The sequence below is a fragment of the Protopterus annectens genome, chromosome 7.part0, assembly GCF_019279795.1.
Source record: "Protopterus annectens isolate FY-2018-M chromosome 7.part0, PAN1.0, whole genome shotgun sequence".
Classification (NCBI taxonomy): Eukaryota; Metazoa; Chordata; order Ceratodontiformes; family Protopteridae; genus Protopterus; species Protopterus annectens.
In genome coordinates this window covers 336,082,569-336,100,402 of record NC_056739.1, presented here as the reverse complement: position 1 = coordinate 336,100,402, position 17,834 = coordinate 336,082,569, and the positions used below count along the sequence as shown (strand labels likewise).

Here is a 17,834-nt window from a genome sequence, read left to right as displayed (position 1 = left end):
TCTTGTTCTTTGAGTCTATAGTGAAATCCTCGGAGATTGGCTTAGCTGAGAATAGTATAACCCTAGTTTTCTTTGGATTAAGTAGATGTTGTGCTTCGATTAACCATGTTTCGATCGATGTAAAGTCATTTTGCAATAAGCTTAGTAGATTTTGGATATTGTTAGAGGATGTGATAATGGTGGAGTCATCTGCGTATTGGATATATGTGCTTTGAAGAGAGGCAGTATGTAGTTTGTTTATGAAAATATTGAAGAGCAGAGGCCTTAAAATGGACCCTTGGGGGACTCCTGTTTTATTGACTAGGTATTCAGATATATTACCTTGCCATCTAAATCTAGACATAGAAAAACAAAACAGTTCAAATTACAAAGATTTGAAAACAAAGAGCTTGAATCGCAAAGGTTCAAAAACAAAAGAAAAACAAAATATATTCTTTTGCAGGAAAGTCCCTCTGCACACCATGCTTCTACTTAAATATAACATTTCTGAGATTGCATTACAGCAAATTCCCATTTTCCCACTGTAAAACAATCTTACCATTCCATATACCAGCAGCATTCAAAATGTTAATATTCTACTCTTTAGCCAAAACTTTTGATAGTTTGAACTAATAGATATTGATTGTATATATATTCACATACATAGACACACATATGCACATGGATTCACTTAACATGCTCGAAATACTGAAATCTCGAATTTCAGTAACTCGAGACTAGAACGTTTCAAACGCGTAAGATTGAGATATCAAAATATCGAATCTCACTACACTAAATAATCATAACATCGAATATTCAGAGTGTGACTTCATTTAAACATATTCATGCTCCATTTATAATCACCAATCCCAAGTCCGTAACTTGTGCCAGTGATATCTGCAAACTCCTCCCCCGATCCTATCACACACACAGTGAGAATGTCCATGATTCGCAGTAATCAATATGCTACATACATGTCTCTTTTCACATCTCTAGAAGCCTAGCTATAGCTTGTAAAAACTCCAAAGTGATGTAGCTTGTTCTGTTATTCAACACATGCTCAAACTCCCCATGCCTTTTTAAAACATGCAGACATTTAGGTGAAGGAGCACACCGCTAGACATCCGAGCTTGCAACTCCTCCACTCTGTTCTGCTCCCAAGCTAACGTTGTCATTAGTATAGATAGATCAGTTGCCCTGAATCCCAAAAGGCATGTTAATCTGCAATGCCACACCTCCACAGTGTTTTGCATGCGTGGAGGAAAGAGTGTGTTTAAATCATTAATGTTCCAAAATGACATTGGGAAGAGACGCGGGAATCTGCAAAATGCAGTACGTCTAGTAGCAAATTTACCTACCTTGCCTAACATGTACCTGTCTGCAAAACATTTAATCAGGTCTTTTCCCTCATAAGGAAAATTTTCTTTAACTGAATGAAATGCTGTGAGAACCTCCTCTTCCGGTAGGAAAGCCAGCGCAACCAGTAACTTAACGGCCAATTTAAATTTGATATTGGTGTTATACAGAGGAGCTAATCCTAGCTATTGAACCTTTTGCCGGATATTCTGGCTGAAATGGAAAAAGCAACCTTTAGATATGACAACATGTAAATTAGCTATAATGCTCTTCATGTCTGCTATTTCGAAATCTGTTAACACGTACTTCAGATTACTTTGGTACCCATGTTCAGCCAGTAGTTCCAGCACGCAATGCCACATACAGTTGTAAGATTTCAGTGACATTTTGCTCATCAGACAAAACAGATTAGACAAGGCCATGGATACTATAAAGCTGGCAGCGTATTATACTTTTATAAAAGAACATACCATCCATTAGCCAGATGGTAGCTCTACCCAAATCATACGGATTTTGTGCCATGGTAAATACCACTACTGTGGTGTCTATACTGTTATCCACTAAACGTTTAGTGATAAATATTCCCGTTTTTAGTTGGGAAATCATTGACATTTATATCTTGTAGGTTTAGTGAAGTGGTTCACAGTGGGTATGTCTCCTTTCTGCACTCTGCCTAGTTGTTGCAGTAACGCTTTTCATGTTGGCAGGGTAGGCATGATATCTATGGAAATGGATACCAAAGCATCATCAACTATTTAGGCACGGAGAGTCATGAGTCATCTTAGCTCTTATCTTTAAATCACAGCATAGAGTGTAGCATTCTGTTTCTGATGGATCTGCACTATAATTGTGACATACTGATTTTCACCTACAGGCAAATTCTCTGTTACAGCCCTACCTTTGCGCTGCTGTGAAGACTTCCAATTACAGCACCAGTAGCTCTTCTGCTTTAGGATTCACTCACAATTTAAAACATATCCTTTTAGTAGCAGGACAGGATTTCCTTTTTGAGAGGTGCTCGTTTTATAAATACCACCTATCATTCTTGATGCAACGGTTAAGATATTTGCCATAGTACCTCGGATTACGCATATGAAGAGTGACCGCAGTAGTGGAAAGTTATAGTGCTATGCCGCCGGTAGGTCTCACATTCAACATTTTAAATTTTGCAGTATTTATGGTACGATGTTCTATGTTTGTGATGTTCTAGTCTCGAGATACTGAAATTCAAGATTTCAGTATTTTGAGTATGTAAAGTGAATCCTTGCACACATAGTAATATTTTGGAGAAATAGTAGCTCAATTCACAATGCTTTCTTTTTTCTTAAATATGTTTACTGTCTTTTCTTTAGCAATCAAGACTATTTGCACTTCAAATGACTTACTGCTGACTAAAAAGTAGTACTCCAAAGCTTTTGTCCAGCATTCCTCTTAACTTTCCAGCTCTGTCTTTCTAAGCTGCTTTCAGGCCACCACCACCTCTTTGAGAGATGAATATGTCTTTCTTGCCCATATTGTGAGAACCTGTTTCTCACACCATTTAAACTGTATGCGCCACAATGTTTCTGTTGCAGAACATTAGAAGATATTCATTGCTCTGTTTGAGGGCTTCTCAAACAGGTTCTGCTGTAGGCCTCACCCACCTCTGAATCGGTCTGATTCTGAGCCCCTTTGACTTCCCATTAGCAGCTTAATTTTTCAGGATGTCCCCCTGTAAGTATATACATTCAATTATTTATATCTGCATTGCAGGAAGCAGGAATCGTTATTTTGATCAGCAGCACTGTCTAGGAACATTATCCCAAGGATCAGATTTAATGTGCCCACACTGTTCTTTGTGCAACCTGCAGCAAATGCGTGTATGCAGAAATGTTCCTTGTGACGTGTACTGCTGCAGCCAGTGTAAAAGGCTGCAGTATCAAAAGCAGCCACGGCAGAGCTGTACACCCTTGCAAATTGCTTCTGCTTCTTGTGCCCATGTAATCAGACAGCAGGCTATGGCAGTAAAAAAAAAAATGGGTGCATACATGAGCTTGGATGGACAAGCTGGGACCAGAGACATTTATAAACTACTGTAGTTGGTGTAAATATTCAGGAGGCATGGCAATACTATGAAGGACAGAGCAAATGATCAGAGACTTACACAAGCCTTTTATCCTTTGACAATGCAGCTTGGACAAGCTGAATCAATGGGACCTGATAGCCCATTCTCTGGGCAGTAATATTAACTGGTAGGGGATAGCTACAAAGTTAGAGCTGTAAAGGTTAGGAGTGCATAAAACAAAAATGCAGGAGGCCTACTATCTATTGTCTAACTTTACTTTTACACTAGCTGTGTGAGGATTTTGTATACTACAATTTTATTAATAATTAACAATATACAGGACCGTATTTGAACAAGATAATCACAACAAACAGTTCAATTAATTCAAACGATCAGTTAAACAATGAGAACGGCAAGCAAAGCAGCATGTCCTATTGTGTTGGCTGAAAGACTAACACACTTCATAGACATCAAATACCATAACCAACACTCTTCTATTATTTAAATAAAAGGTAAGAGAATAATTATTGGTGGACAATAGGAAACTGAAAGTATGAAATGCAGAACAAATGGCTTACCAGGAAAGTTATTTTACATGGAAATAAAGTTTTAATGAACAAACGTTTTTAAACTAAATTAGAAGAGGTCAGGTCAGCTGTATGTTCCAAGGAGCCTACTTCTGAATTACCTGAGATCTTAACCTGGCATCTCTAGATGAACATGCAGGATCTCAAATGGTGGATGAGCTTCTGACTTTCCAGGATCCGGTAATTACCTTTCTGCCCATCACTGTCATCAGATATAATATAAGAATTCTTTAGCTTTTCGTGCATAATCAAGCCTGGGCATGACCTACTAAGAATAAGGTGGAAATGGTACTATTTTGCCAGGCCATATTAAGTTGCTGCAAAGCTGAAGCTCAGCTTTAAGACTAGCTAGTTCTTTGCAAAACCAAAATGATGTACATCTCGTCCACTAAATGCCATTCTGAGTATCTTCAACAGTATGAGGGAACAGACAGGTGGAGTCAGGCCAGCCTTGCGGTATAAATGTATGTAATGGCATTACCAGTAAGAAAAAGATAACACCCAGATCTAGTAGCTTAAAGAGAAACAAAATAATTTCACCCCAGTGAGTGACAGAATCACTCTTCCAAGCCTTCACATATTCATGTGTAAACCTGATATTGTTCACAAGTGGAATATTATGCAGTGTTGGAATCATACCCTTATCCATGCTTGCTCACAGTCTGTTGTCTGCCCATTAATATCTCTGCCTAGGCCATTCAGAATCTACTGATGATAACTTCAGCCTTGTTACATTTGCTGGTAAAATATAAAAAAGGTCTCAAATAATTCGAGCATAGTATATTCTAGAGAAAACTCACTCCATTTGAGAGTAAGGGCTTTTAATTCATTGATCCCAATATTGGACAGTTAACATCTCAGCTAAATATCTAATAATTATGTGGTAGTCCTCATTAGAAATCAGTGACGTCAGGTCAGTTAGCCAGTTACTAGACTGAGTATCCCTGAAGACCCTTTAGTTAAGAACTTGTTAGCTGTGTGCACTCAGCTTTTTATCTTGAATAGCTAATGGCATCACAGTTTAGCCATTTATAAAAACCCACCACTAAGCAGGTCGTCAGTTGTCCAGAAATCAGTGAGGTGCCTTCGCAGCCCCTGATGCCTGATTCGATACCTTCGCAGGCCTCTACTGAGACCCTTTTGGAAGCTGGTATGCGGCAGAAATCTTCTTCGTCTTCTGAGCCTTTGGTTGTTTGTGCCTCGGATGGGTCCGGAGCTGTGACGCAGGCACCGACTTCCAAGGAGGTCTTTTGCACTACCGAATCTAGACTAAAACGGACATCCTTTCCACCGACTACCATATCTTTCAAACCAATGGATACTCTTAGGCCAAGAGGCACGGCCACTCCTAAGAAACTTACCAACAGTCATCATTTTACCCCTCCTTCACCACCGCAAGGTCAAATGCTTAAAATGGCAGAAGATCTTATCACCCTTATCAGGGGTAGTCAGGCTGCCCCTTCTAAAAGGAAAAGAGACCCTTTCCCTGAAATTCTGACAGAACAGGATTCTGAGGAGTCTGATTATTCAGATTTTGAAGAGGAACAATAACCTCTTACTGCTTTTGAGGATTCAGATGCAGAGGAATCCATTCCTTCTGCCTCCCCACCAGAAGATATTTCCTTTGGGGAAACCCTTCACACCCTCAGGGAACATTTCCACTGGGAATCCCAGGACTTCCCTCAGTCTAAGAAAAGACAAAGAGAGTTTCTAGAGCTTCCCCAGCACAGACCCTTGGCCATCTCCTCTATCTTAGAGGTGGTTGATGATGTCTTCCATGAATCCAGTTTATCTCTTGACACTCTTCCGCCTGCTCCCAGAAAACCTGACAGGTACAACAGACTACCAGACTGTAACAATTACCTGTACAGAAATCCTGCTAGAGACCCAAAGGTTATTACACAGAGACCAAAAGGAGCTAAGGCTAGTTCTGCTAAGAATCCTACTCCTTTTGACAAGGACTCCAGAGTTCTGGACAGATGGGGTCAAAAAGTATACACCTCTGCAACCTTAGCTATCAGGACACTCATCTATCAGTTCCACATGTTAAAATATCAACAACACACTTTGGAACTTTTAAAATAAAAAAATTCTACCTGTCCTGACTGTGCCAATTCGAAAGAGTTAGCAGATTTACTGCACTCTACTTGTTAAGTGGTTAAACACTCTTTACGCTGTGCATATGATGCCCTAGAAGCCTCTAGCAGGGCAGCAGTGTCAGGATCTGTCATTAGAAGACCTGCATGGTTGAAGGAACAACCTCTCCCTGATCATGTCAAATGTAAATTACTTGATGCACCCTTGGATAAGGACTGCTTGTTTGGAGTAAAAGCAGAAGAGGTGCTTAAAAAGATGGAAGACAAAGCAAAATCTATGCAAACAGTAAAAGATTTTCTTCAGGTACAATCTCCTAGGTTCAACAGGAAATTTCCCTCAAAACACTGGTCCTTTCCCGCACCTAGCAGACAGGGGCAAGGTAAGCCCCGCAGGGACAGACCACCAAGACTCCTATCCCAGGGACAGGAGAGAACCAAACAGTGGACCGCTTCTGCTCCAAAGACAGGGAGTACTAAGCCACCCCTATATGACAAAAACTCTCAATGACTCCCTCTCTCCCCTCTGCCCTCTTTTCACTCACCAAAAACTAGGAAGAAGGCTCTCCCTCTGCAAAGAGAAGTGGTTTTCTGTAACCAAGGACCAATGGGTCTTAAACATCATTTCTCAGGGATACAAATTCTCCTTCAATGAACTCCCAATTCCAAGAGGGTACCCAGACCTACCTCCAAATCAGTGGGCAGAGGCATTGAAACAAGTCCAAACTCTCATATTCCAAGGGGCAGTAGTACCTGTCCCCAGAGATCAAGCAGGCAAAGACTTTTATTCCAGACTATTCCTTGTTCCCAGAAAAGAGGGCACTTGGCACCACATCCTGGATCTTTCCATTCTGAATACATTCCTAGTGGTCCCCAAATTCAAAATGCTAACTTTGCAGCAGCTACTCCCTATGCTGACAAAAAATGCTTGGTTAGTTACCCTAGACCTAAAAAATGCCTACCTCCTCAACCCCATAAGGGAATCCTGCAGAAAATTCCTTTGCTTCAGAGCAGGCACACAACACTTTCAGTTCTCTGTGTTACACTTTGGCTTATCTACTGCTCCCAGTGTATTCACCAAATGCTTAGCCCTGACCATAGCCTTTTGCAGACAGAAAAATATACAAATTTACCCTTACCTGGATGACTGCCTCATTCAGGCAGAGTGCAAAGAAAAGCTCCTCAAGGATGTCCTCTTTGTCAAAACCCTCCTAACCTCATTAAGGTACACCATCAATGAGAAGAAATCAAAGCAAACTCCCTCCAGGGAGATCATTTTCTTGGCAGCTCTGCTGGATACAGCATCCCAAATGACCTTCCTATCCCCAGAGAAACAGAGCTTCCTGCCTCTCTGTTTTACACAGCTGACTTCCAAAAGTCACCTCACTGTGAGGAAGTTCCTGCAAGTCTTAGGGTACATGACATGCTGCATCCTTCTAATTCCTCTGGCCAGGCTTCACATGAGAAAAATTCAGTGGTCCCTAAAGAACCTTTGCTGTCAACACGCTCAGCCTTGAGAGACCTCTTTACCTCTGATCCCCTGTATAAGGGCTGAGTTTCTCTGGTGGGCAGGGGCCTGTGCCCAGAACAAGGGTCTTCCCTTCACCCTCCACCCAGCTGGGCAAACCATTACCACCGACGCCTCAGACGTAGCATGGGGTGCTCACTTAGAAGGCAGGTGCACCCAAGGACTTTGGGATGCACAGCGCCTTCCCTTATACATCAACCAAAAGGAAATGATGGCAGTACAAAAGGCTCTCATATCCTTCAAACCCCATCTCAAGCCAGGGGTTCTCCTTATCAAAACAGACAACACCACAGTAATTGTTACATCAACAAACAGGGAGGGACCCAATCTTACCTTCTGTGCAGGCTAGCCATGAACCTGTAGCTGACAGCTTCATCCAAGGGACTACATCTGATAGCACAATACCTACTAGGGATCAACAACACCCTGGCAGACCACTTAAGCAGAAACCTTCTGGACTCCCATGAATGGCAGCTCCACAGATAAATCTTTCTGCAAATTACTCAGGCGTGGGAGACTCCAGTGCTGGACCTCTTTGCTTCACATCCCAACCCATCAGCTGAAATAATTCTGTACCAGGGTGTACCACCACCTAGCCTGGAAGATGGATGCCTTGACCTTCCCCTGGAACACCCTTTTTGTGTACGCATTCCCTCCTCTGCCTCTTATCCCCAATGTTCTGATCAAAATAAGAGAGGAGAGGCCAAAGGCCATCCTTATTTCTCCAGACTGGTCCAGGCAACATTGGTACCCCTTACTGTGCAGCCTGACTTTACAACCTCCCAGGCAGCTTCCCCTGATCTCAGACCTGTTAACTCGGGGGGGGGGGGTGCTGCATCCAGACCTGCAGACTCTCAAACTATCAGCATGGCTTATACTCTAAAGGCAAACAAGGGGGCCCTGTTAAGCAAACAGGTCCCAGACATCATCACAGAGGCCGGAAGGCCCAGCACCAGAAAATTCTATGCAGGAAAATGGAAAAGATTCTGCTCTTGGAGCCAATCCAGAGGGAGAAATACCTCTCAACCTTCCATCCCTTTCATTCTGGACTACCTATCAGAGCTTCTTAATAGTGGCCTCTCCTTCTCTTCTATTAAAACCCATGCCTCGGCCATTTCAGCTCATTCTGATACAAAACAGCCCTTGTTTTCACATCCTTTGATTAAAGAATTCCTCAGAGGGGCTTCTAATATCAGACCTGCCAGAAGGCCACCCACTCCAGCCTGGGACCTGAATTATGTTTTGAAAAAACTAACTTTACCACCCTTCGAACCTGCTGCTTCAGCAGAACTAAGGTACCTCTCTTGGAAAACTGCTTTTCTCCTAGCTATCACCTCACCCAGAAGGGTTTCAGAACTTCAGGCACTGATGGCCATTGAGCCCTTCATCATCTTCCATGCAAACAGGGTCTCTCTGAGGACCAATCCCGCCTTTATGCCCAAGGTGATATCTGATGTAACTCTCAACCAGACCATAAATTTTCCCACCTTCTTTCCTAACCCTCAAAACAAGGGGGGGAAGAATTCCACACTCACTAGATGTGCACAGACAGCTCAGATACTATCTGGACCATACTAAACCCTTCAGGAAAACAAACCAACTTCTTGTCAGCTTTGTCCCAGGGGCACAGGGGAACCCCATTTCCAAACAGACTATTTCCAAATGGATATCACACTGTATCCATTTCTGTTACAGTTTGCATGGGAAGCCCCCCCCCCAGGTCTTTTTGAACCCATTCCACTAGGGCAACCTCCATTTGCACAGCATTCCTCAGAGGAGTTCCCACCAAGGACATCCTGAAAGCTGCCACCTGGACATCTGTCCATACCTTTACCAAACATTACCACCTACCTCTGTTTTCTCTAGAGCAGGGTTTGCCTCTGCAGTTCTGCAGAGCATGCTAACCCATTCCTAGGTCTCTTACTTAGCCTAACACCCCTTTTCTCAGCTTTGGGAATCCTCCCACAGGTGATGACTGCAACAGTGAAACACAAAGAACATAATACAGTTGTGTACACTTACCATAAATGTAGATGTTCAAGTGTATTCACTGTTGCAGTCCTGGTTTCCCACCCTCCTTCCCCCTTATATCTTCATTCTTTATGGAGACATAAGTTTCTAACAGTGGCTTTTAGCCACCTGGACCACTTCACCTTATTTACTTGAGCCTCTGACTGGTTAGGACAAGAAAAACTGATGTAATGGCGTCGGCTGCCTTCCTTTATAGCACTGACGACCAGACGTCAGCCAGCAAGCGACAGCAGCCGATGCAGAAAAACATTGACTCTGGTATTCGGGCTGGCCGAGGGCTACCACAGCAGGGATAACCCACAGGTGATGACTAGAATAGTGAATACACTCGAACATCTACATTTATGGTAAGTGTACACAACTGTACTTTTTCTGTAATAGTGACAGTATTTTTAATTTCTGTTGTAGCACCTGAAGTATTACAGATGTAGAAATTAAATGACTATGTGTATACAAGAGCATCATTTCGCCATGTTCATCTAGACATACTTTTATTATAGTAATTCTGAAAAAGAAGTCCATCACAAATCTTTTGACTGAAAACTGCAATCCATGTTTCCACTGTGTGGGAACATACACAGACATTTTCTGTACTGAACAGATGTCAGTTTTTTCTTCTTTTACAATGTCTTTTGTTTTGACATGGAATTACCTAAAGAATTACTAATTTTTGTATTAAATCAACTTGCTGCTCTAGCTCTTAGTCTTTGCTAGATTTTTCTTTTTCTTTTTTTTTTTTTTTTTTTTTTTTGTGATTGTGAACAAAACCCTCCACATTCCGGTCCGTTGAACCATACCTGCCCTTAGGCATAGGCCAACTAGGCAGCTGCATAGGGCACTGCTCTAGCAGGGGCTCTTTTACAGTAATCTGGATGGTGTAGGTAGACCAAGATGGGGGTACAGGGTGGTGTTGGGGGTGCTATGGAGACCTTTTGCCTAGGGCACAAGTTGACCAAAGGCCGGTCTTACGTTGAACTGAGTGATCACATACTACATTCATCTAAGTAGTCTGTGTTGATGTGTTACTCTGTCCTTTCTTCCAAGTGTGGACCTAATCTGAAGGATTATTCATTTGTCAATTAACCCACCACTCATCCGCTACATTAGGGCACTTACTGTTAATCAGGCAGACAGATTTTATTTTCCTAACTGTACAAAAACCATCTATATTCCATAGACTGTGTGTAGTGTTGAACATAGACAGACATTTCTTTTTTAGACCGGCTTGTTACTTTTGCTGCTGAGTCATTTTGTCCCCAGTTCTAGTGTGAACCACACACCTAAAGAATTAATTGATTTATACCGTGTGTATCTGCAGCAATATGCATCTGTTGCTTTTAATCGTTTTATTTTACTGGCTGGAAAAAAAAAACAGTCCAGCGTGTTCTAGTCCATTCAAGATTGTTGTCATTTTTTTCTGCTGTGCATGAGTCACAAGACTTTTCTTTTCAGTGTCTATCCTAGACAGATACCATTGCTGGAAGAGATACATATAGATACGGTAGTCACATGGACTAAGGTATACGTTATTTATTTATTTCACATATGTTAACCGGGTTGGTCCAGCTGAGTTGCAAAAAAAAAACATTTTTAGTGGAAACCTGAGGAGAAAAGCTCCAATAACTTCTACAGCAATAAAAAGTAAAAAGAAATATTATATGTAAAATAAACTAGAGTACAAACTGAAATGCCGGTATACAGAACAAATTATAGTTGTCACATAAAGTGTGAGTACTAAAAATGTAAACATACAAACAGTTTAGTCACAGTGCTGAAAAGCTAGCATGTTCTAATATTTACAAGAATTAGAAGTAATGCCAAGACCCTTCTTAAGTAGAGGCTGTAGAATGTGAATAGAAAGAGGTCTACAGGAGGTTAAGTAGGGAGATTGCAGTGACAGATCTTGGAGTTGAGCAGGTAATCTTTTAGCGTCTTTTTAAAGTTGTTTGCATGAGTTATACTTCTGATATGTAATGGGAGTTTGTTGCAGCTATGAGAGACAGAGTATTTATAAAGGTTTTTGCCTATATTTTTACAAGGTTTATCGGTCAGTAGTAAGAGTTGGTTGAAATTGCGAAGAGGACGGTAGGGGGTGTAATAGGACAGACGTTTGTAAAGTGTTGGGCAGGTAGTGGGGTTATTGAGAAGGTAGTGAGCAGTTTGGAGTAGAGTGAGAGTACTTGCTGAAAATAAATAAATAAATAAATAAATTCAGTCCTTGACTAACTCCTCTAATTTTGAAAAGAAGACTATAATTTGTCTGACAACACGTAATCAGCTTCTGATGCCATATCTATCTGTAGGGTCCCTATTAGAACGGTGAAAGTCTGAAAAATCGAACGGCTAAATAGCCGAATATGTAGTTACTCAAAATCAGTTTTGTGGGTGGCTGCGCCCCCCACACTAATTATATATACCAACTCCAAGATTGCAGTACAGTAAGGAAAGGGCAAATTTTTTGATCTTCACTGTACTGCGATCTCAGAAAACCGATCTCAAATGGCTGAATATTTGGCTTTTTAACCATTCGATTTTTTTTTAACTTTCGTCGTTCTAATAGGGACCCTATCTGTACACAAAGTCTTTCGTTGTTGACACCACTGTTGGAGCATACATAATATTGACTGGTGTCTCTGAGGTTAAGGAACTTGGGAGTATGGAGAACTGTATTTTAAATATATTACTGTTCACTTTTCCTTAGAGTTCATGGGTGTAGTGTAGTACCCCCATATTTGGGGTACAGGGAGTGTGGCTTGCCTGTAAATCATTGATTAATGAGTTTTATGGAATATGTTACGCTACAGTATTGCTGTGAGGATTGCATGTGTTATTGGTGCTATTTTGGGTGCCATTTTTGAGATTGGTGTTTCATTATATACTTTGGGTATCTTCATTTGTAAACCGGGTTAGTGAACTGGTCTGTGGAACTCTTGTTGCAGTGAACCAGGCAAAATAGACAAATACAACAACTGCAAAAGACGGAAATAAAGACAAAACTACACATTCAATAAATAGTAACATATAAAAGCATTATGTGAACACAATTAACAATTTAAAACCAATACCTAAGTACAATATACAGATGTTCCTGATTTTGAGGTTTCATTATAAATCCTTTTTGAAACCATGTTAACAAATGTTCTGTCTTCACTGTGGCATGACTTTTTCTATGTGAGGATATCAATGGTGTGTTAGCATACCTTTAACAGATTAGCAGTAATAAAATTAAACTTATATTTTAGTATTTCATGAATTAGGTCATGATAGAGGCTGATTAACTCTAATAAGTTTGTTTAGCAATTGTCAGCCATAATATGTTATGAGTCATCTCCTTAAATACTGAGATAAGGTTTTGTAAAGCTAGCCCAGTTGATTTGTTCCAGTCATGCTTCAGCTCTGGCATTAGGTTAACATCAGTCACCGTACGTGTCTGACGAATGTAAAGTGACTGGCACTGTCGTATTAGATGATATCTGCTGAACATATAATTATGATGCACTCATTTCTAAAATATGAGCATATTTCTAAAAGTGTGGCTATTTCATTCTCTGAACAACGGCAAGGCTTCTCGTTACAGAAATGTTTTGAAATTGTCATTGTTGGTCTCAAATGTTGAATATAATGTGCTAGTTTTTCTATTTTTTATCATCCAAATTGAAATCAGTTGAAGGAAAAGTGCCTTAGCTGGAAGTAGCTGACTGCAGGTCTTCAGTAATATGCCATGATTCCCATTTTTTTTATCGTTCACAGCAGATCCAGTTTGCAGATGAAATGCAGGAATTCAGCAAGTTTCCAACCAAGAGTGGTCGTCGATCACTATCCCGTTCTATTTCCCAGTCTTCCACAGATAGCTACAGTTCAGGTTAGTAGGCGCTTGCTTACTTTGTCAGGCATAGCCAGACATACACTGGCATCAGGTATATTTACTTGTAATATTATGAATAAGCTTTTAATTGTTATAACTTTTTCCCTACTCTGGGAGCCTACATCTCTCATCCCTAGTCTTCCAGTCATGACTACAGCAAAGGCTGGTAGCTGTTTATTTACTATTTCAGGTATAGCCATAAATATACTGCTACGGAATAAGTTTGCATCTAGCAATACATGCATTAGCTACCGTTTTGCATTCCTCAGAATTTTATTCAAAGGAAAACAATCTGTTTTTTCCTTCCTCTGCAGTCATAGTGCTGTTTTTCCATCTATCAATTCTAGTACTCTACAAAATCCTCTAAACCATTTTCTTTACCAGTGTAGAAAATAGGCAGTATGTGTGATATAGTCTATACACACTTTTGAGGGAGGCACTTTTATAATACATGTTTATGTGCTTTTGCAGGTTAAACGTTTGTCCAGTTTATATAACTGTAAATGTTTTTCTCTCATTTATGTGTGAGACTGAGTTGTTAACATTTCATACCATGGAATATTTGCATAGCTTAGAATAATGTTGGCTGGATGTGATACACAATGCCTTTCTGTCTTAGACTACGCTGGAATAACACTTGTGGTTCACACGGTTTTCACCTGTTTGCTCATACTTTGTCCCCTAACTTTCTATCATTGAACTGTGAGACTTATTTTTGTAATATAGACTTATGGTAATGGGGAGAGTGTATAATACTGCTTCATGAAGTGTGAATAATCATGGAGAATACTTCCCCAGAGCAGAATCAGTTCATTAATTAAAAAAATACCCTTATTCTTGCAAAAACTATTCCAGATATACTCACAATATACAGTATATGATAGACACTACTATCCTTACCCTCAATGGAGAATGTTATTATTCTTCCTCTGAAACTAATGCTCCTCATAACTAACCTAATGTACAGCACTTAACGTTAGCACAACCTTAATGGGAAAGTAGCAATCTTGGCTGTATTATGAATGTGAGAAGTGTGTGTGTGTGTGTGTGTGTGTGTGTGTGTGTGTGTGTGTGTGTGTGTGTGTGTGTGTGTGTGTGTGTGTGTGTGTGTGTGTATGTGCGCGTGCGTGTGTGAGTGTATGTGTGTGTGTGCGCGCGCGTATGTGTCTGTGTGTGTGTGTATGTTTGTGTGTGTGTGTGCATGTGCGTGTTTGTGTGTGTCTATATTTGTGTGTGCGTGTGCACGTGTGTGCATGTGCGTGTTTGTGTGTGTCTGTGTGCACACACATGTGCATGTTTGCGTGTGTGTGTGTGTGCACACGCATGTTTGTGTGTGTGTGTGTGTGTGTGTGTGTGTGTGTGTGTGTGTGTGTGTGTGTGTGTGTGTGTGTGTCAGATGGTCGTGATAACAAATGCATCATGGGTTTAGTTAAATATGTTTTCATCTTCAGGGAATGCTACAGCCTTGAGTATGGATGTGTTATAAAATATCACTGCTTTTGTAAATGTTATTTTAAAAATAGAAAAACTATAGTTGGTTTCACCTGCAGGAAATAAAATTAAATGCATATTATATGGACAGTGAGTGTAATGAAATGCTGTATGTTTACATGAGGTAACACTTGTCATGTTTTACCACAGTCCTTCTTTGCAATATCCGATGGTTATCTTCATTATCTTTTCATAAGAAACTAATAACTGAAACATTTATAAAACATTCAAATGACTGAAGTTATAAAATTCTGCTTTAAAATTTAGCTAATAGAAATCTGGAATCTGTTTTTTTTTTCAGGAATAGGGGGATATTTTTAATTAATGAACTAATTCTTAAATTGCAGTTAATGTTTAACTTATTTAAAAATGTTATTAAATTCTGTTCTGCATTTTACCTTACCAGTCTTTATTTGAGCACTGTATTCTATTTTCATGGGGAAAAAGTATGCAGCAGAAAACAGAGGTTAAAGAAATAATGTTATAATGTTGAATTATTGTTAGCATATCTTATGTTTAATTGGAAAAAAATGTCCTGTTTACATTTCAGCTGCATCTTATACAGACAGCTCTGATGATGAACAGTCTCCTAGACAAAAACAACAAGTTAATTCCAGGGGTGGTTCTGACTTTTGTGTGAAAAACATCCAGCAAGCAGAATTTGGGCGCAGAGAAATTGAAATTGCTGAACAAGGTGAGAGGAAGTTACTCTGAAAGAGGAAGGAGAATTTAAAAGGTGATATGTTCTGCTGATGCAGCATTGAATACAATCATGTGCAAATAGCAACATAAAAGTAAGCTGTGAACAAAGAAAAGTCCATGAGTCTACTTAGACTATGCCGTAAACTGCATTCATTTATGTACATATGTGTGAAGATTAGGAGAAGGGAGGGCTGAAAAAGGAATATTAAGGTGTGGTTACAGTCATTGTCAGGAAATATAATATGTAACTATAATCAGTTGCTGTCAAGTAATGTAAAAGTCAGTTATAGGAATAACAATACACTTTATAAAGGGCAAAGCGATGCGGGATGGCATCTAATATGAATTTGTAAAAATAAAAGTTACTGTCGATAAAATCCATGTATACAAATGGGTGACAGCAAAACTATATAAAAAGAGGTTGGTTTACTTTGTATATCGTATTTTAAACAAAGGATTTGAGTGACATGTCAAACTGAGGTACCTTTCGTCTGTTTGGGTACTAGTAATTCAAATGGATATCCATGATTCTGTGGCATTTGTTTACTAAAGTGAACAATATTTTTCTGAATACTAAACTGAAATAGTAATCCCAGTAAGATAAACAGCATGAATCTGATATTAACCACTCTCTCAGTGGCACACAAAAAGCAGTAGAGCAATAGTTAACATTGCTGCCTCACCACACTTGGTTCTCTTATGTGCAAAGTCTACATACCCTTCCTGCGTCTGTGGGTGACCTGGTTTTGTACTACATCCCACAGAAGTGCTGTAGGTGAAATAATGATATTCCATGCAAACCAACAGGTTGTGGACTCTTTGAGTGGGCAGGGATACTGTAAGTGACCTTTTAGAACTGTATTACCCACAAGATGAATTGAGGTAGATGAATATTCTGCTTGTGCCTGTGGGTATAAAGGTGTATTACATTTAACCATCTTACCTATCAAGGTCTTACAGTAATCTTACAGTAATCTGTTAGAGGCCAGTTACTGATGATATCTCAGGCATCATCCCCACAAATTCTAAATAGTTGCATTTGTGTGGAGGTGCACATATGCGCTAAGTAGAGAAGTCTGTCTGCACAGGTACTAAGAAGGCAGGGAGAAGGCAACACATAATATGCTGTGTATTATACTCAGTGATGCACGTGTAATGTAGCCCTTGATGGTTGCCTTGATATGCTAAGTCAAGATGATGCAGGAAATCGGTTATAATACAGAATACATTGGCAGTGTTCACTGTGTGGGCATGTTGTGGGAGGTCTCCGTGCTGTCCATGGCAGGGAAGGGGTAGAACTATGCCACCATGCATGTCCACTCTTGCAGGGTAATCTATGTGTTGACTCTGTTAAGTACTGTTGCAGTTGATATTAATGTTGGCCAAGACTGAAGGTGGCAGGCTTAATTCTCAGAGGTATACAGCCATTAATCTATCTCTGACCTGTCACCTTTGGGCAAAACATGTTTGGCAGTGAGTGTGTATGGTATGCTGTGAGATGCCATAACTATAACCATAACCACCCCCTCTTTTATACACACTGTTGTCTGTACTATGGGCAGGCACTCCTCCCCCCCCCCATTTACATACAGCAGCTGTGCCTAAAAGCTATGACCCTGGAACCTGCATCCCCTTGTGCAGTGTCCTTGTGCTTTCCTGTGCTCATAATTTAACACACACACACACACACACACACACACACAAGCATGCGCACGCACGCACACACTCACTCACCTGTCTCAGGCGGAGGGTACAGTACCATGTCAGTGTGATTGGTTCCCAGTTACACATATGGCAAGACATTTATCTCACTCTCACTGACATCCACCATAAGGTTTGCTATTGTGGCTAAGACACTTTACCAGTTAGGGCTCCTTCCTTAACTTTGAGAAGTTGCACATCTGCAGAGGCTTTATTAAAATTCATCCATGTGGCTATTGTGTAGTAATAAGGTATGTTCCAGTAAATGCCACCTGTGCAGTATATTGTACTAACAAGAGCAGGTTGTCATCCAAACTAAGATAGTGTGTGTCTCTGGCATCTCATGAAGTCTCACCATGAATGCTCTGTCTTTCAAGGGTCATTTTTATCAATGGTCTCTGTCAGAGTTACAGAATCCTCTCTTTGTACTCTGTGCTTATTTTTCCTGGTGCATGCC

General features: G+C 40.4%; 1 protein-coding gene across 4 annotated transcripts in view; it reads left to right on the top strand.

Moving 5' to 3' along the window:
- The window catches only part of LOC122806453 (S-adenosylhomocysteine hydrolase-like protein 1), a 909,608-nt gene that overhangs the window by 355,278 nt on the left and 536,496 nt on the right, over window positions 1–17,834 (top strand). For 3 of the 4 annotated variants that reach the window (XM_044076910.1, XM_044076908.1, XM_044076909.1), the window contains exons 2-3: window positions 13,369–13,480; window positions 15,525–15,668. In XM_044076910.1, coding sequence (XP_043932845.1) covers window positions 13,369–13,480; window positions 15,525–15,668 — 256 coding nt within the window. The remainder of the gene's footprint in view (window positions 1–13,368; window positions 13,481–15,524; window positions 15,669–17,834) is intronic. The other variant, XM_044076911.1, reaches the window with a different exon arrangement.